The 26,957-nt window shown below is 47.1% G+C and overlaps 1 protein-coding gene across 1 annotated transcript in view; it reads left to right on the forward strand.

The window, feature by feature from the left end:
* The first annotated feature begins 3,682 nt into the window (after window positions 1-3,682).
* Window positions 3,683-26,957, forward strand: part of Acox2 (acyl-CoA oxidase 2) — a 30,740-nt gene continuing 7,465 nt past the window's right edge. The window contains exons 1-13 of the mRNA XM_046452679.1: window positions 3,683-3,801; window positions 6,088-6,337; window positions 7,029-7,191; window positions 7,398-7,549; window positions 7,943-8,050; window positions 9,582-9,701; window positions 10,002-10,117; window positions 11,162-11,334; window positions 13,366-13,528; window positions 15,081-15,271; window positions 16,878-17,057; window positions 18,743-18,848; window positions 22,831-23,048. Coding sequence (XP_046308635.1) covers window positions 6,178-6,337; window positions 7,029-7,191; window positions 7,398-7,549; window positions 7,943-8,050; window positions 9,582-9,701; window positions 10,002-10,117; window positions 11,162-11,334; window positions 13,366-13,528; window positions 15,081-15,271; window positions 16,878-17,057; window positions 18,743-18,848; window positions 22,831-23,048 — 1,850 coding nt within the window. The 5' untranslated portion in view covers window positions 3,683-3,801; window positions 6,088-6,177. The remainder of the gene's footprint in view (window positions 3,802-6,087; window positions 6,338-7,028; window positions 7,192-7,397; window positions 7,550-7,942; window positions 8,051-9,581; window positions 9,702-10,001; window positions 10,118-11,161; window positions 11,335-13,365; window positions 13,529-15,080; window positions 15,272-16,877; window positions 17,058-18,742; window positions 18,849-22,830; window positions 23,049-26,957) is intronic.

Genomic DNA, 26,957 nt, shown 5'->3' on the forward strand with positions numbered 1-26,957 from the left:
TCAAAATTTGAATTTTGATCTTTCCCAAGGCTAGCAACATGTGGACAGATAATAGCTAGCCACAGCTCCCAATCAGCCACATAATCATGAGGATAAACAACCAAGACTCCTGGCTGTCCTATCCTGAGTTGCTTTCTTCCGCCATACTCTTCCACCAAGCACCTTTTACAGGCTACCTAACCTGAAGCCATCACCCTGTGTATACCCACTGCCAACAGGAATCGAGGCTGTATCCTTTCACTAATAAACCAAAAGTATAATAGTTCCTGAGTTCTTTCCAACACATTGCTATACCTGAGGTTGATCTTAGGGACCCCTCTGAAAACCTCAAAAAAAAATTCTGAAGATCAGTTAGTTGCATCAGTGTTAATTTCTTGGTCCCTTAACGATAACATGGTTAAAGTTTGAGGAAGATGGGTGAGGGTATATTTTTGGCAAATTTCTCAACATCTAGAGTCATTTCAAGATTAAGAATTAAAAGCTGGGTGTGGTGGTGCCTCTAAATAAAATACAAAAAAAGGGCTGGGATGTGGCTCAGTGGTCAAGTGCCCCTGAGTTCAATCCCCAGAACCAAAAGGAGGAGGAGGAGGAGGAGGAGGAGGAGGAGGAGGAGGAGGAGGAGGAGGAGGAGGAGGGAAGGAAGGGAGGGAGGGAGAAGAGGGAGGGAGGGAGGGGGAAGGGGAGGGGAGGGGGAGAGGGGAGAAGGAGAAGAAGACATTAGAGGATCATCATTAAAGCTAGGTGACAGGTGCATGCAGGTTCCTTGTATTCTTCTATCCACTTTTCTATGGATTTAAAATTTTTCATAAAAAAAAAGAACTACAACTTTTTTACCCTAGAGAATTTAATAGACTCGTTACAACAAATCAAAATTATCCCATCCAAATCCTACAGAGCAGGGCCAGTTCCCAAACTGATGAAGAAATAATTTAAGAGAAAGGCGTTCGCTAAGACGTGGAACACATGAGAAAGACAAATGAAGCAATCTGCCGAGGTGAGGGAGTGTACAAATCCTTGGCAAAGGCCAGATTGGAAGCCAGAACTTTCATCTCCAAGGACTGAGATCAAGGCTACCCAACCTGAAGCCATCACCCTGTGTATACCCACTGCCAACAGGAATTGGGGCTGGCACAGTCCTACAGGCAGAACCTGTGACCTCAAAGCCTGGGTCACAGGGTCTGCCTCCTCCGGCCTGCCAAGCTAGATGCCACCTTGGGAATATAGTGGAGAACTGTGAGCCCCTAAGTGCACAGACACCCCCATATCACACACAAGAGAGGCCCAGGCCCAGGAGGGGAAGAAACCTGCCCAGAGTGCCAAATGTCCTATGTCCTGCCAGGACAAGAGTCCCACTCTCTTTCTTTCCCACTTTTGTACTAATGGGTCAATAATTAATCCTTTTCCTCAGAGACCTGGTTCAAATTCCAGCTCTATCAGGAATCTAGCTATTGTCCAACCTGGGGCGGACAATATCATGTCTGAGGTTGGTTCTTTATCAGCAAAATGGGGAGCTGCTGGCTACCTTCCAGGATGGATTTATCTATCTATCTATCTATCTATCTATCATCTATCTATTTATTTATTTTAGAGAAGGAAAAAATTATTTTGGCTCCTGATTTCACAGGTCTCAGTCCATAAATGGCCAGGTCCATTGCTCTGGGCCCAAGGTGAGGCAAACATCATGGCGGAAGGTCCCAGCAAAGGAAAGCTGCTCACCTGATGTGGGGTCAGGAAGCAGAGAAAGGGAGGGGGAAAGGGCTACAAGGAAGATGCATCCCTCCAGGGCATGTCCTCTTGACCCACCTCATCCAGCCTTGTCCCACCTGCCTACAGTTACCATCCAGTCTGTCCATTCACACTAGGATAGACCGATTAGGTTACAGCTCTCACAATCTCAGAACTTTACCCCCAAACATTTGTGCATTAACACAAGAGCTTTTGGGGGCACATCTTATATCCAAACCTCAACAAAGAACAAAACAGAAAATAGGGCAAAGGGTATAAATAGGCCCTTTCCAGAATAAAGGAGTACAAATGTCCAATAAAAGTTGTCAGATGACAAAAGTTTGAAAATATGTACACCCTCACTCATAACTTAAATAAATATGATTGAAATAAAAATGGATTTGTTTTCTATCCATTGTGGATGGTCATAAAAGGTCATGGGGAAACTGGGAAACTCAAATGTTTTTGGTAGTATAGTAGTACATTGGTTTTGGTGGAAAATCTGGCAATATCCAGCATATTCAAGTGTTTCTATTTCTTGGTGTATGTTAGAGATTATCTTAGTTTTGCATTCTAGGGCCCATAAATAAGCACAAGCAGAATTGCTGAAGTTCAAGGCCCAACATTTTTGCATTTACCAGATAGTGCCACATTCTTCTCCAAGGACTTGTACCAATTTAACATTCCATGAGAAGTGTATGAAAATTATACCTCTTCTGCTCCTCACTCATACTCAGGATTATCAAAGCTTAATTTTTTTTTTTTTTTTTTTTTTTTTTTTTTGCTGATGGGTGGGGATCTGACTTGAATTTGCATTTCCTAATTGATATTGTAGTTTATTTATCTTTTCACATGTTTGTGTTAGCCATTAGGTTTCCTCTTTCTAGAACTGTTAAATAACATCTCTTGCCACTTTTTTCTATTGGGTTTTTGTTTTTCTTTGGCTTTGGGAGTTCTTAACATATTTTCGCATAGTAATCTTTTGTCAATTAGATGCACTGTAGTATTTCTTCTCAGTCTGTGGTGCATTTTTTTACCTTTATTGAACACATTCTTTGTCATACACTGGTTTAAATCTTTAATGTAGCCAAATTTATCAAATTTTGTTGTTCTTGTTAATTATATAGGACAGAAGAGTGTATTTTGACATATCACACATACATGGTGTAACTTCCCATTCTTGTGGTTGTACCTGAGGTGGAGTTTCACTGATTCTGTGTTCATATATGAACATAGGAAAGTTCTGTCCTGTTCATTCCACTGACTTTCCCATTCCCATCCCCCTCCCTTCCCTTCATTCCTCTTTGTCTCATCCAGTGAACTTCTACCGCCCCCCCCACTGCCCCCCACCCCCCGATTATTATGAGTTCCTTCTGGGGTTTTAAGAGGGGAACTGAGGCGCCTTCGGAGTATCCCACCCCACTCCTGTAGCTCTGGAGCATTCCACAAACATCTATCCAGGAAACCTGGAGAGGGCACGTGAATACTAATGCTAACCATAAAACAGGCCAAATTTTACAGCAGACAGGGGAGAGGGGACAAAAACAGTCCTCTCACAGAGCAAGCAGGATCACCTGCAGGGAGCCCGTTAAGCCCCTGTGATGTGATCGGCTTGAGTTCCTGATGGCAAGATAGAGGACGCCATAAGGACAGATCAGGGGTGTCACTCTGGAAGCACAGCTGGGGGACACAAGTACAAGTACTTTCAAAGCAATCCCCAGCTTTGAACAGGACAGAACTTTCCTATGTTCATATATGAACACAGAATCAGTGAAACTCCACCTCAGGTACAACCACAAGAATGGGAAGTTACACCATGTATGTGTGATATGTGTGGGAGCTATAAGCACCCAGGCAGCCCCAGTGCCTGGCACCCAGCGTATATGCATGTCACACCCACTCAGTGGCTTGGGGGCGGGGACTCAGAAGTATGGGAGCACGTGGGAGAGCCCTTTAGGCACCCAACCCCTCAGGGGGAGGAGAAAAGGGCTTAGCCACTCACCTTTATCTTTGGAAGGCTCATATCTGCACCAGAAAGAGGCCAGCCCAGACCTAAAGTGTGGGCACAGGACAGAGGTGAGTCAGGGAGCCAGGGCAGGGCAGGGAAGAACTGGGAGATCCTGAGGACATGACACCCCAGGACTGAGCCTGGGCAGCTCCTAGTGGCTGCGAGCAGTGCCTTCTTTCTTTCACAACTATTCAGCAGACATTCTTTCCGGCAGGCTCTGCCCTGTTAGAGCAGGCGCTTGGCAAAGGTCCCTGCCCACTTACAGTTGGCATTTTAGTGGGGGCAGGGCGGCTACAGACAGCAATAAACAAAAACAACTGGGAACAGAGCAGTTAATGACCTTGCGTGTATGTAAACAGAAAATACACAAAGCAGAGCGGGGACAGGATCACATGCCAGGGGACTTGGGATGTTAAAGTAGTCAGGCGGGCCTCCCTGAGAGGTGACATGAAGATGAGATGGAGGGAGCCGTGGTGATATATGAGGACAGGGTGTTCTGGTCACAGGCATAGCCCTGGCAAAGGCTGTGGGAGGGAGATTCTTGGGAGGTTGGGGACAGCCAGGAGGCAGGGGAATTTGGAATGAGGGAGCAAGGGGCAGAGAGAGGAGTTGGGCTAAGTGGCTTCCCAGGAATCCCGGAGGCAGCTGATGGAGACGCTCGGCTTCTTCTCAGCACCCACAGCCCTGCTCCAGGGGCCTCGCATAAGAATCCCACTTGCTGGGCTGGGGATGTAACTCAGCGGTAGAATGTGCACCAAGCCCTGCGTTCCATCCCCAGCCCTGCTAAATAATAATAGTGCATTTTGCCAGGTGCAGAAACGCACACCTGTAATCCCAGCAACTCGGGAGGCTGAGGCAGGAGGATCACAAGTTCAAAGTCAGTCTCAGTGAGATCCTGTCTCTAAATATATATATATATATATATATATATATATGACTGCAGATGTAGCTCAGTGGTAAAGTGCCCCTGGGTTCAATCCCCAATACCAAAAAACTTAAAAAAAAAAAAAAAAAAAAAAAGAATCCCACTTGCTACCTGTGGCTGTGAGCTGACCAAGTGGCTTCTTTCCAAGCCCTTGCCTTCTCTACAAAATGGTAATAACTGCAGCACATCCCAGGGTGGAGGTGAGGGATAGAGGAATGCAAAGGTGTGGTCGTCCGAAGGAAAGGCTTACAGCCTGCCTCCTGTGAGCCAGGCTCTGGGGACCCAAAGCACCTCTCCCTGCCTTGGGGATGGGATATGTGAGTAAACGGGAACTTGTCCCCAGTACCAATAACTGCTAGTGGGGATCCAGTTCTCCCAGGGGTGCTGCCTGCAGGAGGGCTTCCTAGAGCTGGGGTCCTGAAAGCTGGGACTCACCAAGAACACCAGGGAGCTAAGCCTTGGGCCATCAGGGGCAAAGGGCAGGAGGAAGTGAGAGGGGCCCAGGATGGGGAAGTAGCTTAATGCAGGAGAGGGACATGGCAGTAACTCCATTCCAAAAATGGTGGACACCGAGGAGCCAATTCCAAGCAGGGAGAAACACAAGGTGACTTTCACTTAAGAGCTTACCTGGGCCAGGTGTGGTGGCGCACGCAGGTGATCCCAGGGACTTGGGAGGCTAAGGCAGGAGGATGGCAAGTTCAAAACCAGCCTCAGCAACTTAGCAAGGCCTTAAGCAATTCAGTGAGACCCTGTCTCTAAATAAAATATTAAAATGGGCTGGGGATGTGGCTCAGTGTTTAAGTGCCCCTAGGTTTAGTCCCAGGTACCAAAAAATAAAAACAGACAAAAGAGACACAGAAGCAGGTAAGAAGTGATGGTGGCTAGGTGGTAGCCAACAAGCTGGCAAGGAGCAGTTAGATTCAAGTGACTTGGGAATTAGGATGGATTGTACCTGGTGGTTGCCTCACTGTAGGGAATGGGAGTTTCTAAGAGCCCAAGGGTTTGGCATGGAGGAGGCAGGACCCACCCTGGGTATGGGAGACGTGCTGGGGTCCCAGGGGGCCACTTCCCAGGCGGAGGGCAAGGTTCCTCCCCTCAGTATCACAGTATCCTTCAGAGCTCAAGAAATGGGGTTGAGTCCCACAGTGAGTCCCTAGGGTGGGGCACCGTATGGACAATGCATGTGCTTTGTGGTCAGATCCCGTCCAGTTCTGGCCAACTCCAGCGGTGTCACTAGGGGTCATTCACCTAACCTAAGATCATTTTGTTTGAGTGACTGTCTCCAGCTCTTTATGAAGATGGTGCTCATTACCCAAGCCACAGAGGCTGGAGCGTGAGCTTTGTAGTGCAATCCTGTCCAAAGCTCAGAGGGGAGCCGGGTCCGGGGACCTGCTGACACCCAGCCTCAGGTGATTCCTTGTGCACACAGGTTCCTGGACACCACCCCCCTCCCCCGTGTCCTGAAGAGATCTTCAGAGCAGCTGGGCTGGAAGTGTCTCTCCTTGAACAGCAGAGTAGGATGGGTAGCCCGGTGCACCGCGTGTCCTTGGGAGACAAGTGGAGCAGGCAAGAGCACCCTGACATAAAAAGTGAGAGGCGTGTGCCATCCTTCAACGTGGAACGACTCACCAACATCCTTGACAGAGGTGCCCAGAACACTGCGATCCGGAGGAAAGTCGGTAAGAGGAGGCTGAGACACAGAGTATCCTGCTTTTCTTTTCTCTCTTTCTTTCTGATATATCAGAATTTCTCTCTTTATTTTTTTATTAATGCATTGTATTTATGTCTATGTGCTTTCCTTAGATGATGGGAGAGTAGTCACAGTCCCATCTTCAAATAGCACATTTGCAGCTGGGTCTGGTGGTGCACACCTGTAATCCCAGCAGCTCAGGGGCTGAGGCAGGAGGATCGTAAGTTCAAAGCCATCTTAGCAATTTATCAAGGCCCTAAGCAACTCAGCGAGGCCCTGACTTAAAATAAAATACAAAAAGGGCTGGGGATGTGCACGTGGATTCAATCCCCTGTACCCCGCCCCCACCAAAAAAAGGGCAAATTTGCCCTTGAAACACCATTGTCAGAGTCATTCCTTTGGACTATGAAGGCACTACTAACATGCCAATATTCCCCAAGCCCATCTGAGTGACAGAAGGGTCCCAGGCAGTAGGACACCTGAATGCTGGTCCTAATTCTGCCACTGCTTTGCTTTTGTAACCTTGGACAGATCACATTTCTCACCTCTGGGCCTCTGTTTTCTCATCTGTAAAATAATGAGTGACTTCCTTTGCAGATCCATGAGGCAAGTGTGTGGGAAGATCTGATGCCAGAAACCTCACCCAAGTGCCTATGCCCTCTTTTCTCCACCTCTTGCAGAAAGCATCATCCACAATGACCCAGTGTTTAGCCTTAAGAACAATCATTTCATGACCCAGAATGAGCATTATGAGACCGCCCTGCGGAAGAGATACCACATACAGATGATAGCACAGCGCCTGGGCTGGCCGGCAGATGGTTGCGAATTGGCCTATGCTTTCAGGTACTTAGGCCTGGTGTGGCCCTGCCAGAGAGGAATCTACCTGGGATCACTTATAAACCTCCCAGTCCCATGAGCCATTTTCCCCAACAAAACCATTACTTACTTGGAAACCAGGATTGCAGGTGTCCCTTCCCTCTTGCACCCTAGCTGAGGGTACAACCCCTGTCTTCAATAGGCTACTGAATCATGGCATCTCTCCTCCATAGGGCCCTTTCTGGAGATGTGGCCTTAACTTTAAATGGTGTCTTCATGAATGCGCTCAGGAGCCTTGGCTCAGAGGAACAGATTGCTAAATGGATACCACTCTGTGAAAACTTCCAGATCATCACAACGTATGCCCAGACAGAGCTGGGACACGGTGAGCCAAGGGTGCTGCATACAGTGTTGGGGTCCTGCACTGTACAACCCCAGAGGGCCCATTGCGTCTCATAGATTGCATATCTGATTTGAAAACTCTCCAGCAGATGGCAGTCAAGGGTCTTAAGGAAGGGGTGGCTTTTTCTAATTTTCACAACTGTACTGTATGAACTACCAGCTGGATAAGTCATTCCTTCTAGAAGTATCAGCACCCCACTCTGTGTATCCCCACAAAACCCATAGATCAAAGGGGAGAAATACCTGCCAAGTACAGAGGGGAGCTGGCCCTACTCCATACTGGCTGGTAGCTCAGAGTCCAGTCCCACCCGGAAGCTGCTCCCCAGTTAAGAACCCTGCCTTGGCTGAATGTCTCACTCTCCTCCTTGGTTGCCAGGGTCATATCTTCAAGGCCTGGAGACTGAAGCCACCTATGATGCAGCCACCCAGGAGTTTGTGATACACAGCCCCACCATGACTGCCGCCAAGTGGTGGCCTGGGGACAGTGAGTATCCGTCCTCTCTTGCTCTGTCCCTGCCCAAGGAAGACAACATCAGAGGGCAGAGCAGCACTGGATTTGTTGTCCAAGAGGCTGCAGGCTGATTTCCTCTCCTACGCCAGTTGCCTGGAAATAGCAGGGCTGCTAAGACTTTCATTAGTGAACAGCTGGCAGGTTCCTGGGAGGGGGGCTTTGACGAGGATAAGAGACAAGGCCACACACGCACACACTGCCTCCCAGCCCCCGTGTGTGTGCATGCACATGACACATGTGCACACTTGGCCTAGTCCCAGTTGTCCTGAGTCGATGATTAAGCTTGTCCCCAGCCAGGGCAGAGGCCCTGTGACGACAGTGAGTAGAAAAAACACCTCCCTGCCCCTGCCTCAGACACCCAGAAAATCCCGTGCCACCATCAGCTCTAATCAGATGGCCACCAGGTGGGTGCCATGCCCACCAAGGCCTCCTCCCTTGGGTTTGAGAATTCAGCTCTGCGGACGGATCTGCAGCATTTGGGGACCCAGGCCTCGTGTGGAAAATAAATAAAACAAATGCCTGGAGTTCAACTAAAGCAGAAAAGTAGAGGTGGGAGAGAAAATCAGAAGAAGGGAGACAGAGTAAGAGAATGAACAAGACCAAAACCACAGAGAGAAAAACGCCTTTGAAATCAGGCAGACCGCTGGGCGTGGTGGTGCCCGCCTATAATCCCAGTGGCTCGGGAGGCTGAGGCAGGAGGATCACGAGTTCAAAGCCAGCCTCAGCAAAAGTGAGGCATTAAGCAACTCAGTGAGACCCTGTCTCTAAATAAAATACAAAATGAAGCTGGCAATGTGGCTCAGGGGTTAAGTGCCTCTGAGTTCAATCCCCGGTACTAAAAAAAAAAAAAAAAAGAGGGCTAGGTTTGTAGCTCAGTGGTTGAGTACTTGTGAGGCACTGGGTTCAATCCTCAGCACCACATAAAAATAATAAAATAAAAATTAATTAATTAATTAATTAATTTAAAAACAAAGATACAATTAAAAAAATTTTTTAAGAAAAGGAACTCCGTCCTTTATCCTTTAAAAAAAAAAATCAAGCAGACCAGGGTTCCAATCCCAGCTCTGCCCCCCACCAGGCTAGTGACCTCCGGCATGTCACTCTGCTCTCCGAGTCTCCTTTTCCTTATCTTGGAAAATGAGACTCATGATACCTGCCCTATAAGAACTAGAAAACGTCAGTATAGGGTCAGATGACACCTGGATTTTGATAAATATCTGTATTCATTATTATGAGGTTGATGACAGAGTGGTCCATTAATAGTTTTTTGCTTTTGCTTTTGTTTTGGGGGGACAGCAGAACTTTCAAGAGCTCACTGTTTTCAGTTCCTTTGTCAAGTCACTGCTAGTTTTGTTTGGCTCTCTGGGGACAAATCTCCTCTATCATCAGTAACTTTTGGAGGCCTCAGAGATGTCCTTGAGCAACCCCAACCCCAGGAGCCTAAGCTGGGGGACAGCAATACACAGGTCTCCCCACGATGTGCCTCTTATCTTTCTGCCCTCAGTGGGCCGGTCGGCCACCCATGCCCTGGTCTTGGCCCAGCTGATCTGTTCGGGAGCCAGGCAGGGAATGCACGCTTTTATCGTGCCCATCCGGAGCCTCCAGGACCACACCCCACTGCCAGGTAAGCCCATGCTGTTCCCTCAGGGACCCCTTCCAGGAGAAGGTCCCACCAAGCTTCCCTTGTCCTCAGGGCCCAAGGAATCTATGGGAGAAGTTGGGACTGCTGTCCCAGGTCCAGGAGGGGTTCTGTTGAACGTCCTGGTATTGACTGGCTGGGTAACCCTGAGCAAGAGTCAGCATGTCTGACCTCAGCAATAACCCCAGTGTCACAGGCTGCTGTGAGCTGAAATGGGTATGTGGTACCTGGCACAGCAAATGTGTCATTCAAATGACAGTCCTTCTCCTCTCCATCCCCCTCTAGGAATCACTGTTGGGGATATTGGGCCCAAGATGGACTTGGAAAATGTAGACAATGGCTTCCTGCTTCTAGACCACGTGCGGGTCCCCAGGGAGAACATGCTGAGTCGCTTTGCACAGGTTGGAGGCCAGGGAAGCTATTACTGCTTGGGCAGGGGACCTGCATCTTGCACAGGCTGACACTGGGTCTGGGTCCTTCTCCCTAAAACTGCTTAGGCCACAATTCCCCAGAGAGACTCTGGCCTGAGCAGTTTTAGGGAGAAGGACTCGGTCCCACTGACTGGAGGAAAGCCCCAGCTTAGAGACGGTGTGATCTTGAGCAAGTTGCTTTGCCTCGATGAGCCCCAGACTTCTCATGACTCTCCACCTTGGATGGCCAAGCAACCCCAGGGAAAGAAGAAAGGGGGCTGAGAGTCATGTGCTAACATTTTCCCACGGTGAGGCCTGGACACAGCAGCCACTGAACACACGCTAACCCGAGTGCTGCAGAGACCTGGAGGTTCTCATTTTGCCAGGCTGTGCCCTGTTAGTTGTGGATCAAAGGAAAGCCTGGGGTGTTCCCACAGAGGGAATGTAAACAGGGCACCTGGGGAGGTGGCTAGTTAGCAACAAGCAGGGAAACATTCTGTATTTTGTGTTGGGGGGGAAGGGCTACCAGGGTTTGAACTCAGGGGCACTCGACCGATGAGCCTCATCCCCAGCCCTTTTTTGTATTTTACTTGGAGACAGAATCTCACTGAATTGTTTAGCACCTTGCTTTTGCTGAGGCTGGCTTTGAACTTGCAATCCTCCTGCGTCAGCCTCCCAGGCTGGTGAGATTACATGTGTGCATCACTGTGCCCGGCTACATTTCTGCATCTTTTTTTTTTTAATATTTATTTTTTAGTTGTAGTTGGACATGATGCCTTTGTTTTATTTATTTATTTTTATGTGGTGCTGAGGATCGAACCCAGGGCCTCGCACACGCAAGGTGAGCGCAATACCCTGAGCCACAACCCCTGCCCCCATTTCTGTATCTTACTGATTGTTGTGGCCACACCAGCGGTCGTCTCCAGATGGGCAAGAGCGCCATGGTACCCAAGCGGGGTGGAGGCCCATGATCGTGGGAGTCAGCTGGCTGGAGTGCCTTCATTATGGCCCAATGTCTATCCTTGTTTCACGCAGGTCTTGCCAGATGGCACCTACGTCAAGTTTGGGACGGCACAGAGCAACTATCTTGGCATGGTGGTGACGCGAGTGCGCTTGCTGTTGACTACCATCCTACCCTTACTGCAGAAGGCTTGTGTCATCGCTGTGCGCTACTCAGTCGTCCGCCGCCAATCCCGGCTCCGGCCCAGGCAAGCAGAGGGAGCCCAGAGACTGACTGCGGTAGACAGGGCTGACACTCAGTCCCACAGTGCCTGCTCCCCGGCAGTATCTCTCTGCCAGAGCTGGGATGCTGGAGCAGACCTCCCCCTCCCCCTCCCCCCCCCTCATACACACATACAAGTCTGGCCATGTTGACAGGGTCTCTCTGGCCCAGTTTCTATCTATCAGCATCTGATGTCAGTCTGTGTCTGTCCAGATCCCATTGGGTCCTACACACCTGTGACTGGCTAGTGAGTCTGGGTCGGCCAGTTACCAGGTTGCATCTCACTGTGGCTGGCTGTTCTCTCTAGCAAAGCCCAACTGTCTTTTCAGACTATGTGGATGAACGTGTTCTGTCTGGCTGTGACTGTCAGAATCTGACTGTGGTATGTCTAGGTCTGAATACCTTTCATTATGCCTGGTTGTGTCTGGCTACTATTCCCAATACTCCGGGGCACAGAATGCCAAAGTCTACTCCATACTGCTTTAACCTGTGTGCAGGTACATGTGCATTTGCTCACACGTACATGCGTGCACCCAGACACACACTCTGTCTTGAGATACAGGACACACATTTGAATTTTAGGTAAACAGCAAATGATTCTTTTTAAGATAAATTTGTCCCAAATAGAGGCACACACGCCCAGGATGTGGCAAAATTGAGTGAGAAGAGGAATAGGGAGTAGAGTTGGTTACAGCAAAACCAAATCCATGGTACTCAAGAAACAATGTTCCTCCCAGCTCTGCTGACTGACCCTGGGCAAATCCTTGACCCTCTCTAGGTCTCTTTTCTACCTATCAAGAATAAGATCACAGCTAGGCACAGTGGTGCATGCCTGTAATCCCAGCAGCTCAGGAGGCTGAGGCAGGAGGATTACAAGTTCAAAGCCATCCTTAGTGAGATCCTGTCTCTAAATAAAATATAAAAATGGCTGGGGATGTGGTGCAGTGGTTAAGCACTGCTTGGTTCAATCTTTAGTCCTCCCCCTAAAAAAAAAAAAAAAAAAAAAAAAAGAGTCAGATCACTAGCCAGGCATATTGGTGGGTGCCTAGAGGGTAACTTGAGACTAGTCTGGCAACATAGTGAGACCTCATCTCAAAAAAAAAAAGCATAAAAAGAGTGAAATCTCCAGGACTGGAATTTGAGGACTCTCAGCCTTTGGGTCTAGTGTTTTTTTATGCTATGGGCTCCAGGATAGTCTGACTCAAAATGGACTGAGGATTGTATGCCAGGTGGACAGGAGTCATGTTTTGGGATGGTGTCGTGGGTAACATGCAGGAAAGCATGGTGGGCCTTGACCCAGGGTCTTCTGGCAAACCCACAGCACCCTCGGTGGCCTGGGCACCAGAATCCCAGGCTGAGGGTATCTGCACTAGAAGACAGCACACTGCTTGTCCTGCCTGCAGCCCATGTACCTGAGTTGTAGAGGTGTCCCAAGGATGATAAGAACTTCTTGTTGGGTGAGGAGCTACTCCCCTGAGAGGCCTCAGGTTTCTCTCAGCTTTGTGTCCTGTGCACTGAGGACATAGCAATGGACAAGGCAGCCCCAGGCCACTCCTTGGGTTTCAGTGGGCCCAGGTTCACATCCAAAGAGCTGTTATTTAGGTTCAACGCATTTCCTAGCACACAGCAAGTGCACATGGGCAGTGAAAGATCACAGGTTCAAATCATCAGCGGTGCAAGGCCACAATCCTTCACCCAACCCCTGGGATCAGATATGTCAGAGTTCAGAACTTTTCATATTTTAGGATGAGATGGTCCGTGTGCATGCAAGAATTGTGTGACCCTCACTCCACAAGAGGCAGACCCTACAAGCAAGAGTGTCAATATTATCTATAGGGAAATATGTGAATGTTCATGTTAGATGAGACTTTAGAAGATTAGTGATAGTCTGGTGTTAGTTTTGCAATGAATATGAAGAACTGTTTTTAAGGCTTACATGGTGTTGGGGATGTGGTGTTGAAGGAGGTGGACATGGCATGTAGGTATCATCCAAATCTTTGGCTTCTTTTCCCCCCAGTGGCCCAGAGGCAAAAATTCTGGACTACCAGACACAGCAGCAGAAACTCCTTCCTCAGCTGGCCACGAGTTACGCCTTCCACTTCACAGCGGTCAGCCTCTTGGAATTCTTCCACCGTTCCTACGATGAGATTCTGCGCAAAGATTTCAGCCTCCTTCCTGAGGTATCTACTGTCTGCTGTGGAGCAGCTGCTGCAGGGTGGCAAAGGCTATCCCACCCAATGAGAAGCAGTCTCAGCCCGGCTCCTACAGGCCCTCCTCCACTCCTACAGCCTTCCAGCATCCCAGGGTATTGGGGTGCACTGTGCCCTGACACATAAATCCACCCACACCTGGCCCCCAGAGAGCTCAAAAATGTTAAATGAAATACTCACTCATAGTAGAAAGAACACAGGTCACAATCCCTGATGAGCTTTTGAATCCCACAAAGCTCTGAAAACAAAAAACTGGAACTCATTTGTTACCACAATTTGACCTGAACAGACTTGATTTATTCTACTGAACATGAATAAGCAAAAATATTAATGTATTCAGTTATGAAGGCTTTCCCACAGCCGGCTGGATACACCTTAAACAAGTAATTTACCTTAAACACCCTGCTTTGCCTTTCTAAAATCCAAAAATTACTCTGATTCTAAAGCACATCTGGCCCATAGGTCTCAGCTAAATCACTGTGGACTTACATGTTCTTAAGATTCAGGCTACCCAGGTGCTGTGCTTTATAAGCATTGCTTCATTAATTTTTCCAACTGTGTAGTAGACACGATTTATATCCACATTTTACAGATGAGGAAACACAAAGAAAGGTAGGACATGACTTTCCTCCGAAGGACTTGAATGTTTGAAAGATGGCTTGGGCCTTTCAAGAATCAAAAACTCTAACCAAGCTTGCTGTCTGGCAACCCCTCAGGCTGTTTGGCTGCTGTAACAAAACACCATAAACTACGCAGCTTATGAATTTATTTCTCATAGTTCTGGAGACTTCCTAGCCTCCACCAAGTTGCCTCCATCTGTCTATTGAGGGCCTTCTTACTGTGCTGTGCCACGGCAGAGGGCACCAATGGCAAAGGATCCTGTGAAAGTGTTGGGGGCAGAGCTCTCTTTTATAACCAAGCCACACCCATGACAACAGCATTAATCCATTCATAAGGGTGGCGCACTCATGACCTAATCACTTCTTAAAGGTCCCACCTCCTAGTACTTTTAAAATGACAACTACATTTCGACATGGGTTTTGGAGGGGCAATGCAAACCACAGCAGCCATTAATCCTATTCATGAACGTTTTACCCTCATGACCTAATCGTTGCCCAGAGGCCCCACCTCCTAATACCATCACCTTGGAGGTTAGGATTTCAACATATGAATTTGGGGCAGACACATTCAGACCACTGCACCCCACTCACCCTCACAGGTCAGTTTTCCAAACTGTATACCTCCTGAAGGGAGGTGGGCCCAATCCAGGCAGCACCCTCTCCAAAGATCCTGGAGACGCTGTTTGGGAAGCCTTTCCTTAGTTCTGATTGCCCCATAGCTACAGTGCCTGTGTGACCCAGGGTGAGTCCCAGCCTGGGGCTCAGCCTTCTCATTCATAAAGCTGTGAGGTAAGGAAACACTCCTTACCTCACAGGGTTGTGTTCAGCACGCCGGAAATGTTCAGTAAATGGGAGGTGTGGGATCCCCTTACACCACCTGACACCTCTTCCTGTTCTTATAGCTCCACGCACTGAGCACAGGCATGAAGGCCATGATGTCTGAATTGTGTACCCAGGGGGCCGAGCTGTGTCGCAGGGCCTGCGGGGGACACGGCTACTCAAAACTGAGTGGTTTGCCATCATTGGTCACCCAAGTGACAGCCTCCTGCACCTATGAGGGTGAGAATACAGTGCTCTACCTGCAAGTGGCCAGGTAAGGACCAGACTGGCCCAGGCCCCTGTCCAGGCTTCTGCTCAGGTCGAGGTTTCTGTTTGATGCCCACAGAGGGAGGGACAGGCTTTGGCAAGCACCATTTGGAGGCTGTCCAAATCCCATGACAGGTCTCAAATCCACCCGTCCGCACATCCACTGTTCCTAGCCAGGCTGCCACCGTCTCTCACCTAGGGTCCCTTGCTTCCACCAGGTCCCACTTCACTACAGGCATCCAAGAGGGATCTTTTCAAAGCCTACAGAATATCATATCTTTCTTTTGCTTAAAATTGTCCACTCAGCCAGGAACACTCAGTGGCACACGGCTGTCTTTTGGAACACAATCTATAATTGTCTACATTTTGTGTTGTTTACTTTTTAGTTCTGGTCCTCAGCTCGACTGGGAGTTCCTCAAGGGCAGGGACTATATCTGCGTTGCTCAATGCAGGATCCCAGGCTTAGTGAAGATCTTACACAGGAGGCCCCAACTTAAGAGGCAGGAGCGAATGGCCAAGTCAGCATCCTCCAAGTGGTTTCTTTTGGGGGAAGGAAGGTACCAGGGATTGAACTCAGGGATACCTGACTATTGAACCATATCCCCAGCCCTATTTTGTGTTTTATTTAGAGACAGGGTCTCACTGAGTTCCTTAGTGCCTTGCTTTTGCTGAGGCTGGCTTTGAACTTGTGATCCTCCTGCCTCAGCCTCCAAAGCTGCTGGGATGACAGGCCTGCACCACCATGCCCAGCTCCAAGTGGTTTCTTTTCAACCCTCTTTGAGGCTGACAAAGCCTCTCACACTCACTTATTCTCAGATGACTGAAGGGGGCAAATAATTTTGTACGCATGGAGAAAGGAGTTCACTGGCAAATGTGACATGTTATACTTTTAATACATAACATTTGCAGGTTTACTTTTTCAGATTATGAAAAGAACACAATAGTGTGCATTAGGCATTCTGTGCCTAGCTCTGTGTCAAGCACTTCACAAATATTATCTTTCAGTTTCACAAACCACCTCCCAATCAGGTGAGTATGATCATCCCCATCTAGAGATGGAAAGCTTAGGGAGGTGAATCAATCCTAGAGCATCACGAAGGCCTCGGCTGAGAGTCCAGGGCTGCCTGAGGCCAGAACCTGTAACCACTGGATTGAAGAACGCAGCAGCTCAGAGTCACCTATAATCTTCCCATTCACGTCAGTACCTATCCTCCTTCTTTCAACTTAGAAAATTTAATTCCCACAGTCACTGTACAAGTCATCATAAATCCTAAAATCACAAGATTCCCACAAAAAGATTCAATTTGCATAGAATCTCAGAAGAGTTTATGTTCTGGACCTGAAGAGGTCTGCCCCAGTCCTGCAGCCCCATTTAGTTGTTAAAGCCTGGAGTGTGCCCCACGGAGGGCCTCCCAGCAGGATGGCAGGAGAGGACTCTGGGGTGAGGAGTAACCCTTCAGAGGGCAGCTGGGTGGAGGTCTGGGCCCAGGTCCTTCCACAGGAAGGCTGGAGCCCAGGCTAAGAATGTGTGATGTATGTCTCTGGGAGCTGAGGTGGCGGGTGCCCCACAGAGCCCCATTGTCTCCCCTGTCCCCTCCCCTTCCACCCTCCAGGTTTCTGGTAAAGAGCTACCTGCAAGCCAAGGTGTCCCCAGACTCTGCACCACAGAAGCCTCTACCTCAGTCTGTTGAATATTTTGCCAGGCCTGTCCTGGCCCGTTGCCCAGCCCAGAAGGCAGCCGACTTCCTCTGCCCAGAGTTATACACTGCAGCCTGGGCACACACGGCCGCCAGGTGAGAAGTCAGCACCCCACACGGGGGTGGGGTGGGGGGTGGGGGGGTAGGCTCCTCCTCTCTGAGGGCCTTCAGTGCATGTTCATGGAGAGCCTCTAGAACCAGTCCCACCCCTAGCCTCCCCAGGCCCCGCAGCTCCTATTGCCATGAGAGAAATTTTAAAAGTCCTTAGATTCCTGGAATAACTCACAATCCAACAAATGTACCCATATGAAAATACTACCAATGTATATTGATATGCAAACCAATAACAATAAATACAGCAACCCTTCTAAATTGGAAAATAGTCCATAATCTAAAAATAATTTTCTAAAATATGACTCTAGCAGAGGATGGACTCCGTTTTAATTCCAGCATCTGATAGACTCCAGAGAACATAGACAAAACCAAGGGGTCATCCATTCTGTCACTCAACCAATATTGTCAGGTACCCACCAGTCAGGAATGACTAAATATGCTACAAGCTTGGAATAAAGAGAAGGCCTAGCCAAGCACAGACACCATCACAGAGAGAAGGAAAGATTTAATGACCTATAAAGAAAAAGCTTCTCACCCTGCCCAACATTAAAATGCCAAAAACAACAAACTGGAAAAAATATATTTTTTTAGTATAAAGTGGTCTTATATCCCAACCTGTGGTCCCAGAAATGATTGATAATTATTTTGAGATCACAAGGAACTTGAGACATTCATTCATTCATTCCACAAATGTTTATTAAGTGCCTACAATATGCCAGGCACTGTTTTAAGATGTAGGGATCTATAGATACACTAATAAAACCTTCAGGCCTCAAAGAACTGATTTTCACTTGGGGGAACTGACTGGTAATTAAGATGCCATTGTGTTTCTCTTTGCTTGGAACTCAAAAGTGACATCTGCTTATGTACTCCCTGACAAAGCAAAATAAATACTGCTTAACAGTTTGCTTTACACACAAGTTTCAAGGGTTATGGATGGTCATGCAGGAAACAAACAATAAAAGGGGATTAAAGGTTAATATAATGGCAAATGACTAACTTAGTGTCTTGGAGGACAATAGTTAGTTTTCTGGTTTTGTTTTTAGGTTCCTTGCAGCAGGCTGGGTGACCAACAGGCCTCACTAACATTTAACAAGTTTTGTTTTGTTTTCTTCCTTGGATCATAGGAAGCCAAACAATGGAATGGCCTAAAAACATTGGTATTGGGGTGCATGAAAAAGAGGGGAATGCTCCTGGCCCAGATCCCTGAGGCTTTAAAATGTGGTGGTTAAGAAAAAATCCAAACCAAAAGTGGTGGCGCATGCCTGTAATCCCAATGACTTGGGAGGCTGAGGCAGGAAAATCAAAAGTTCAAAGCCAGCCTCAGCAACTTAGCTAGACCCTGTCTCTAATAAAATATTAAAAAGGGCTGGGGATGTGGCTCAGTGGTTAGGCACCTCTGGGTTCCAAAAGGAACAAAAATAAATTCTGGCTCCACTCCTTCCTTACTAGCTGTGTTACCCTGGACAATTTGGTTAACCTCTCTGACACTCAGGTTTTCCCCACTGTAAACAGGAAATGCATTCCTTGAGAGAGAATGTTTATCAGGCATTTAGCTTTATGACACACAAGAAGTCCTAAACAGAATTTGTACTTCTGAGGGCCCCCCATAGCTACTGGTTATCTTTCCCAGTCAGTCAAGAAGCTGACCCTTTTCTGGTTTTCAGGCTCATAGAGGACTCGGTGCATCATCTACAGACCCTCACACAATCTGGGGCTGACCAGCAGGAGGCTTGGAACCAGACTTCTGTCATGCACCTCCAGGCTGCTAAGGTGAGCTGCCTATCAGCCAAAGCTGCAAGGGACCCGCTTGTCTTTCCAAGCTGGCTACCCTGCTGGGAAAACCCAGGCTGTGCCATTATTCCCCAAGCCTGCACCTCAGCGGCTGCCCTCATTTCATTTCTAAGGCTTTAGTCCAGGGTATTTTAATTAAAGGACTTAACTCCAAAGCAATCTTGCTGGCAGCTCTTGGGGGGAAAGGTAATGAGGCAGTGTTATTGGATTTGCTTCATGTTGTTCAAATATTTCCTCCCAGATAGAAAAGCAGGTCAAGCTTCCTCTTAGCCCCACAGGCAATCCTTGGATGTCTGATTCAATTTCCACTATGGTTTGTGTTTGTGCATAATTCACAGTCAGTCGGCAAATATTTGAGCACCCACTCTGCAGCAGCCCTGGGCTCGGTGCTCAAACGGTGAAGCTGCTGCCCACACCTATCAAGGAAGCACTGGGCAGGAGAATATAGGCTGCTGTGGGATTCTGTGGCAGGTGCATCTCTACTCACCTTGAGGCTTCCCAGAAAGGGTGGCACACAGGCTGATGCTTCGAAGATAAGCTGAAATTAGCATGCTGGGGGTGGTGGGGGATGAGGGGGCTGGAGGGGGGGCAGATGGCAGCTTTGCAGAGGAAGGTTTCCAAGCAAAGGGAGAAGCAGGTACAAGAAGAGGAGACAGGAAAAGTCCTGGTGCTTGGGAGGAAATGCAGACCTTTCAGGAGGAGCCAAAGGTGGAAGAATCAAGGAGAGGAGGGTAGACAGGGAGAGGAGACAGGAGAGACCTTCTGCAGTGTGAGAAGCCTGCGTCTTGTCTCCATTGTGACGGGAAGCCATGGCTGAGTCTGCATCAGGTAAAAATGAAGGGAGCAGAGTTTCCTTCCAGAAGGATCATGCAAGCTGCAGAGGGAGGAATGGACTGGAGGCTGGAAGTTAATCAGAAGGAAGCTGCTGCAGCCTGGACCAGCCCCCACCATGAACTTGGCAGAGGCCACGGAGAGAAGTGGGGAAATGCAGAGATAGTAAAGGGGTAGAGGAAGGAACAGGCCTCAAGAGTCATGGGGTGGGAAAGAGGTAAGAATGCCTCTTGAGCTTAGGCAACTGGAACGCTGGCCACGCCAACAACTGAAAACTGAAGCGGCCACTCCAATCATCAGGCTTTGGACCCCCCAAAATGGTTGCCAAGCAGGAGAGGCCTGAAGGTCTGCAGAGGCCCTGGGAGGGCAGGACTGGCTGGCAGGCTGTGCATGAGCACCACCTGGTGACCCAACACCTGCACCACACTCGTGGGCGCTGGCAGTAGCCACAGCTCTCAGCTCCACAGCCCACCACAGGGGCACTCCCTATCGTGCTAAATGCCCTGTCAACACGGAGTGAGCCCAGGCGGCACTCTTTCAACAGATGACCAAAAAAGGAACCACAATCCCCCATTATTCATTTTCCAAACCTAAGCCCTGCCTTCGAAGGGGCCAGACGCTGCTCACCAGTTTCCTTCATTTAGCACATGTGAGCCTGTGCAGGAGACCAGCAGAATCTCTCCTCTAAGGATGAAGAAAGAGATCTCATAGGCATGAGGTCCGAGAAGTAGAAAATGGCTGAGTCAAGATGGCTTCCTGTGCTACACACCACAGGCAAGCTGTGTCCTCAGGGCTCCTCAAGCTCGGGGGCACCAAAGGTGGGAAGCTCAGTCAGCTTGTGAGAGAGGAGTGAGTCCAAAGGCCTCCTGGGGGGATGGTGGCCAAGCTGAGTCTCCGAGGTCACAGTGGGAAGGGGTTCTATACTTCCTGTGCTTTGTGGGGTTCGCTACTCTACGGAAACCTCAAGCGCCCAACCAGGCCTCATCTGGAAACTGGAAATGTGCAGGTAGAGAGAGAATGACTTTACTACAACTTGGGGCAGGGGACAAAACTGGTAGGTGGATAGACAAGGAAAAACCATGAGCTAAGTTCTGGTCTCCCAGCTGTGTGTGTGACATGCCATCTGACCTCAAGCACTCCCTCCCCTTTCCAGTCTGTACAACAAAGGTGTTCTGATAGGCTTTGGTCCTCTAAGGTCAGGCTCTGCCCAGGAGAGATGTCAGTTCCCAGGATCCTGGAGCTAATGCTGGTGCTCGGTATAACCCAGCCTCAGGCCCTGGTGGCTTTGGCAGCACAGGTAGCAGTTAGGAGTACAACCCTGGTTTGGCTCTTGTTGCTACCACTTACCAGCCATATGACCTTGGGCAAGGAACTTAAGTCTCAGAGCCTGTCTCTTCATGCAACACAGAGCTATTACCAGCACCTACTTTACAGGATTATTATGAAGACTGAGCTGACATGTGTAAAAATTTAAGAGATACCCAGCGATAAGGACATACTTTATCCCTATGGCCTAAAGGCCACCTTCTCTTTCTGGTCTTCATCCTGCTTTCCAAGACAGAACTGGGCCCTGGGGCAGCTCACCATCACTTCACTCCTCAAGCAGAGCCTGGAGACCTTCGGGTGTGGTCCATGGGCTAGACAAGGGAAAGCGGGGCTTCAGTGACAAAAGTACAGGTGTCTCCAGTTTTGTCCCTCAATGCAGATTGAGCGCAGAAGGCTGCTGGGCGGCAGGACCCATCTGATCATCGTCCACCTCCAAACACTGCATACCCAGCACGGCAGTGAGGAGCATGGCTGGCTGCCTAAGCAGAGCTGTAAGCACCTGTGTGAGGAAGTCAGGTTCTTTCCAAATGAGAAACCTGACCACTCGCTGCCCCACTGAAAGCTCTGGTGACTCCTTGGCCCCTACAGAATAAAACCCCGGCCATGTCATTCACAGCTCTTCACTGATGTGGGTCCAGGTGTGGGTCAATCCAAACTTACAAAGTGCCCATCATTGCCTCATTAAATTCCAGTGCATCGGTCTCAGGAAATTACCTCCTGAAAGTATAGCCTTTGCTCATAAAGTTCCCCTTGCCTCAGATGGCCTTGCCCTATCCCTTGTCCTGCAGGGAGAATTCTTTTGAACCCCAAGACACTTTAAACCTTGCTATTTCAAGTTACTAGCAGCAGCATGGACATCACAAGACAGTTAGAGATCTACTCTCACTCTGCATTCTTTTTTTCTTTTTTGTACCAGGGATTGAATCCAAGGGCATGTAACCACTGAGCCACATCTCCAGCCCTTTTTACTTTTTATTTTGAGACAGGGTCTCATTAAATTGCTTAGAGTCTCGATAACTTGCTGAGGCTGGCTGACTTTGAACTTGTAATCATCCTGCCTCAGCCTTCTGAGCAGCTGGGATTACAGGTGTGCGCCACCACACCCAGCTAGAATCTGCATTCTGAAAAGACATCCAGGTGCCCTGCACACATACAAATTTGAAAGCCTCAAACTGTTTGTATTATAAACTCTTCCTCAAGCAACTCGTATCCTACCTGATAAAATACTGATGTGCACTTGTCTTGGGTAAAGGGGGGATATTAAAAATATTTAATAACCAAAAGGGCAGGAGATAAAGGGTCCTAAAGGTTCCTGCTGAGACAAGCATTAATCCTTTAGTTGCTGGGCTATGGGAAGAAGGGGGTCCAGGGAAGGAGTCCATCTGGCAGAGGGGGCTCTCATTAGGTTGATGGCTAGGATAAATTGCCTTTACATCTTGTACCCTCACTTTCCCACCACATGGTACACACACGTGCTACCCTCCAAGTCCCCGGATCCAGCCACCAGCACACCTGACTCTCTACTTTCAACTCTACTTGAAGCTGCCCCAAGCAAAATGAGGATACCAAAGGCCAAGTTCCAGAGCCCACGGGCCAGACACACACGTGTGCATATATACAGATACACACTGTACCAAAAAGGCTCAAGGAAACCCTGAGCGAGCTGGAGGGGAGGGGGCCTGCTGTCAGCCCTCTGGCAAGCATACAGCTGTGGCAGTGTGTTCATCTGTCTTGCCAAGATTCCAGGGTGACTTCTGGAGTTGGAAACCATCTATCAGTGTCTGATACACCTTTGTCTTTGTAGGCACACTGCTACTATATCACTGTGAAGAGTTTCATGGACGCTCTGGAGAAACTAGACAAGGAACCAGCAATTCAGCAAGTGCTCCAACGCCTCTGTGATCTCTTTGCTTTACACGGTATCTTGACAAACTCAGGTGACTTTCTCCACGATGGCTTTCTGTCTGGGGCCCAAGTAGACATGGCAAGAAAAGCTTACCTGGACCTACTCCTCCTGATCAGGTGAGTGGCAAGCCCTCAAACCGTGATATTAGCCTTCGGAGAAAAGCCCTCTACTCTAGTTCACAGATTAGTTCACAGGTCACCTCAAACTCCAAGATCTTGCTAACTGGGGTATGTCTGGCAAAACCAGCAAGGGCCCTGGGGAGGTTCGCATCCCAGCATTATTATGCCAACATGAAGTATTAAGGCTTAGTGAAAGAAACAAGTGAGGAATAATTAGAAATAAAAATGCTTAAAAATAAGTTAGCTACCTCAATTGACCTCTTCAACATCGTCAAAGAAACAGGAACAATGTCACAGACATATGAATAAAATAAAGCATGCCACATGTGAATATGTGTTAATAGTCTGAATCATAGCTAACACTTAAGGAGTACTTATGTGCCCAGGCACTGTGCCAAAAGCTTTTACAAACATCATCTCAGTTAATCCTTGGAGCCCTTTGAAATGGACTTAATCTCTGTATTTTACTGGAGAGGAAATTCAGGCTTATGGGAGTTAACCTGCTCAATGTCACATAATTAGCCAGAGTAGGAGTTGGTACAATCTCAGGCCTCTCTGACGCCTGAGCATGCACCCTTAACCTGTGGGTGAAGGTCAAAGTACTATTTTAGGTATACCCCTGTCTTTGTTGAATGTGCATGAGCAAATAATTTCCAAGTTGACTAAACTTTACTGCCTTGGTACCAAGATGAAAAATTTTTTTAAAACTCAAGTAATTTATATATTGATTCATAGAACAATAATACAAATAGTTTTGATATGTGGAATTAATGCAGTACAATCTGGAGTCATGAAATACTAATCAAATGCTTTCTTTCATCCAGTCATTTCACATAACCTAAATAATTACTTGAAAAACATCAAAACCACAGGCCCACCTGGTCAGGGTTCTAGAAAACAAATTTTAAAAATATGAATTATTTACCATTGTCAATAATATTTTTTTAAAAAAATAGGATAACTTGAGAATACACCCTTTTGAGACCCCATGGGGCAGAAAATATGACGCCTATTGTACATTGGGAGGTGTGGCCTTTCCCCTACATCCTCTGATAGTTCTCATTATCAGCAACACTTTTAAAAAATTTTATAAACTTGAAATTGTTGTAAAATAAAATTTCCATGACAGAGTTAAAGAAAATAAACCAAATTCTTTTTATTTCTAACAATATACAGTATTTTACGTGCTATTTATTACAAAACATAGGCACTTAGATAGATGGTAGCTAGTAAATGTTTGTTCAATTAAATCATCACAAATTGTCAAAAAAGGGCTGGGGATATAGCCCAGTAGTAGTGACCCTGGGTTCAGTACTGAAAACAAAATTGGGGTCCATGAAAAATATTTAATAATTTGAAAGAATCTTATACTGTGAGGTTATTTTATACTGTTAGGAATAAATCTAAATAAAATAAATAAACATAAAATACACACACACACACACACATACGGTAAGATTATGAACTTGGTTTTAAAAAAATATGCACAGAGGTTGGGGCTGTACCTCCGTGTAGAGTGCTCGCCTAGCATGTGTGAGGCACTGAGTTTAAAACTCAGTACCACATAAATTTTTTTTTAATTAAATAAAATGTGTGAGGCACTGAGTTTAAAACTCAGCACCACATAAAATTTTTTTTTTAAAAATTAAATAAAGGGGGTTGGGGTTATGGCTCAGTGGTAGAGCACTCGCCTCACATGTGCAAGGCCCTGGGTTCGATCCTCAGCACCATATAAATACAAATAAATAAAAATATTAAAAAGATTTTAAAAAAATAATTATTAAAAAAATTAAATAGGCTGGGGTTGTGGCTCAGCAGTACAGCGCTTGCCTGGCATGTGCAGAACCCTGGGTTCGATCCTCAGCATCACATAAAAATAAATAAGTGAAATAAAGGCATTGTGTCCAACTACAACTAAAAAATAAATATTTTTTAAAAATTAAATAAAGGTTTAAAAAAAATATGCACAGGGCTGGAGATGTAGCTCCGCGGTAGAGTGCTTGCCTAGTTGGAGTTGTGGCTCAGCGGTGGAACGCTTGCCTTATATGTGCAAGGCGCTGGGTTCAATCCCTAGCACCAAGTAAAAATAAATAAACAAAATAAAGGTATTGTCTCTCTCTCTCTCTCTCTCTCTCTCTCTCTCTCTCTCTCTCTCTATATATATATATATATATATATATATATAATCTGACTGCTGGGCACAGTGGCACACACTTGTAATCCCAGTGGCTCAGGAGGCTGAGACTGGAGGATCACAAGTTCAAAGCCAGCCTCAGCAACTTAGCAAGGCCCTAAGCAACTCAGTGAGATGCTGTCTCTAAATAAAATACAAAAAAGGGCTGGGGATGTGGCTCAATGATTAAGGGTTCCTGAGTTCAATCCCTGGTACCAAAAAATATCTATCTATATCTATATCTATATCTGACACAATGATGGCCCAAGTATTAAAATTTCCCTAATCTAGGCAATCCACTGGTGGAAACCATTAAGACCAGCGTGTTAAATTATTACCCTATATGCATAATATGATTACATGACCTGTGCAACTCTCTATTATGTACAATCAGACGAATGAGAAGTTATACTCCATTAATGTATAATTTGTCAAAATGCATTCCACTGACATATGTAACTAATTAGAACAAATTAAAAAAAAAAAAAAAGAGCATATTAAGTATAGCACAATTCAAGCCCAAATGTGTCTTTCTGAAACACTTGGCATTTTAAAAGCACATGATAAAAATAATATTCTGGTCCTGCTTGGTGGTGATGATAAAATACAAAGATCACCTTAACATCTTTAAGTATAGAGTTTTTGGGGTTTCATTTTTATCTGCAAACAGCATTTCTAAGTGCTTGCCTTTGCTCCAGAGGCTTACAAATCAAGACAAGACAGCACTGACGCAAGCTGCCAACTCACGCAAGCATCAAACCCACAAAATGATTTACTTACATTATGGTTCCTAAGTAACCTTACTACTGCAGGGTAATTAGGTATGTAACAGAGTCCATGCTTAACGGTTCTTTGTCACAGTTCCCTGCCTTGATTAGTCATTATCTCTCTCAGACTTCTGAGATGACAAATGAAAGGCAGCACACTATTCTAAGTGACACTAAAACCAGCTCTCTGTGTCACATTAATGAATTGACCCAAAGGGGTTTTAGTTGTTTAAAAATGTGTTAGTAAAATCTCAGCTGGGGTAAAGATGGCAGACTGAGGTAAATCTCAGGTAAGGCAGACTGCACAAATGCACTTAATTTTGTTCCTTCCTAAAGACACATTTGGGCTTGAATTGTGCTGTACTTAATTATGCTCTTAATGGTGTCTGCCACTGGATTCCCTAGACTAGGGAAAGTTTAATACCCCAGGCATAATTGTTTCAGATATATTTTTGACAGCATTTTGTTTTGTTTTTATCTGGCACTAGCAATTGAGCCCATGGCATTGCACATGCTAGGAAGCACTCTTTAAACAACAGCAAGAGAATTAGAAAATTTTTAAAGGCATGAGCCTACAAAAAGAACAGGAGAGGAAAATGAAAGTTGGATAAATGGGCATACAATGACTTAGACAAGTCACAGCAGAGAACCCCAAGGAGAAGCACTGTGTACCTCAGGCAATGGGGATGAGAGTGAGATGGGACTGGCAGGATGGTGGAAGTTCAGCTCAGAGAGATCTGAAACCTCGGTTCCCCTCCTCCCCTGTGACTTTCCTGGCCCTACTCTGATAGGGCCAAGGGGAATGGGGAACATTAGGCATAGTGGAGGATGAGGCTACCCTACAGAAAGCAGGGATTTCACAAGCGAAATATTAACACTTCCTCCTCCAGTGCTCATTAACCTCTTGGTACTAGGAGAGTGACAGCCAGGCGGGTACCCTGTAGGAGAATAGCAAGATAATCCTTC

This window comes from Marmota monax, unplaced genomic scaffold (genome assembly GCF_021218885.2).
Source record: "Marmota monax isolate L192 unplaced genomic scaffold, Marmota_monax_Labrador192_F-V1.1 WCK01_AAM20220418_F8-fsc00042, whole genome shotgun sequence".
Lineage (NCBI taxonomy): Eukaryota > Metazoa > Chordata > Mammalia > Rodentia > Sciuridae > Marmota > Marmota monax.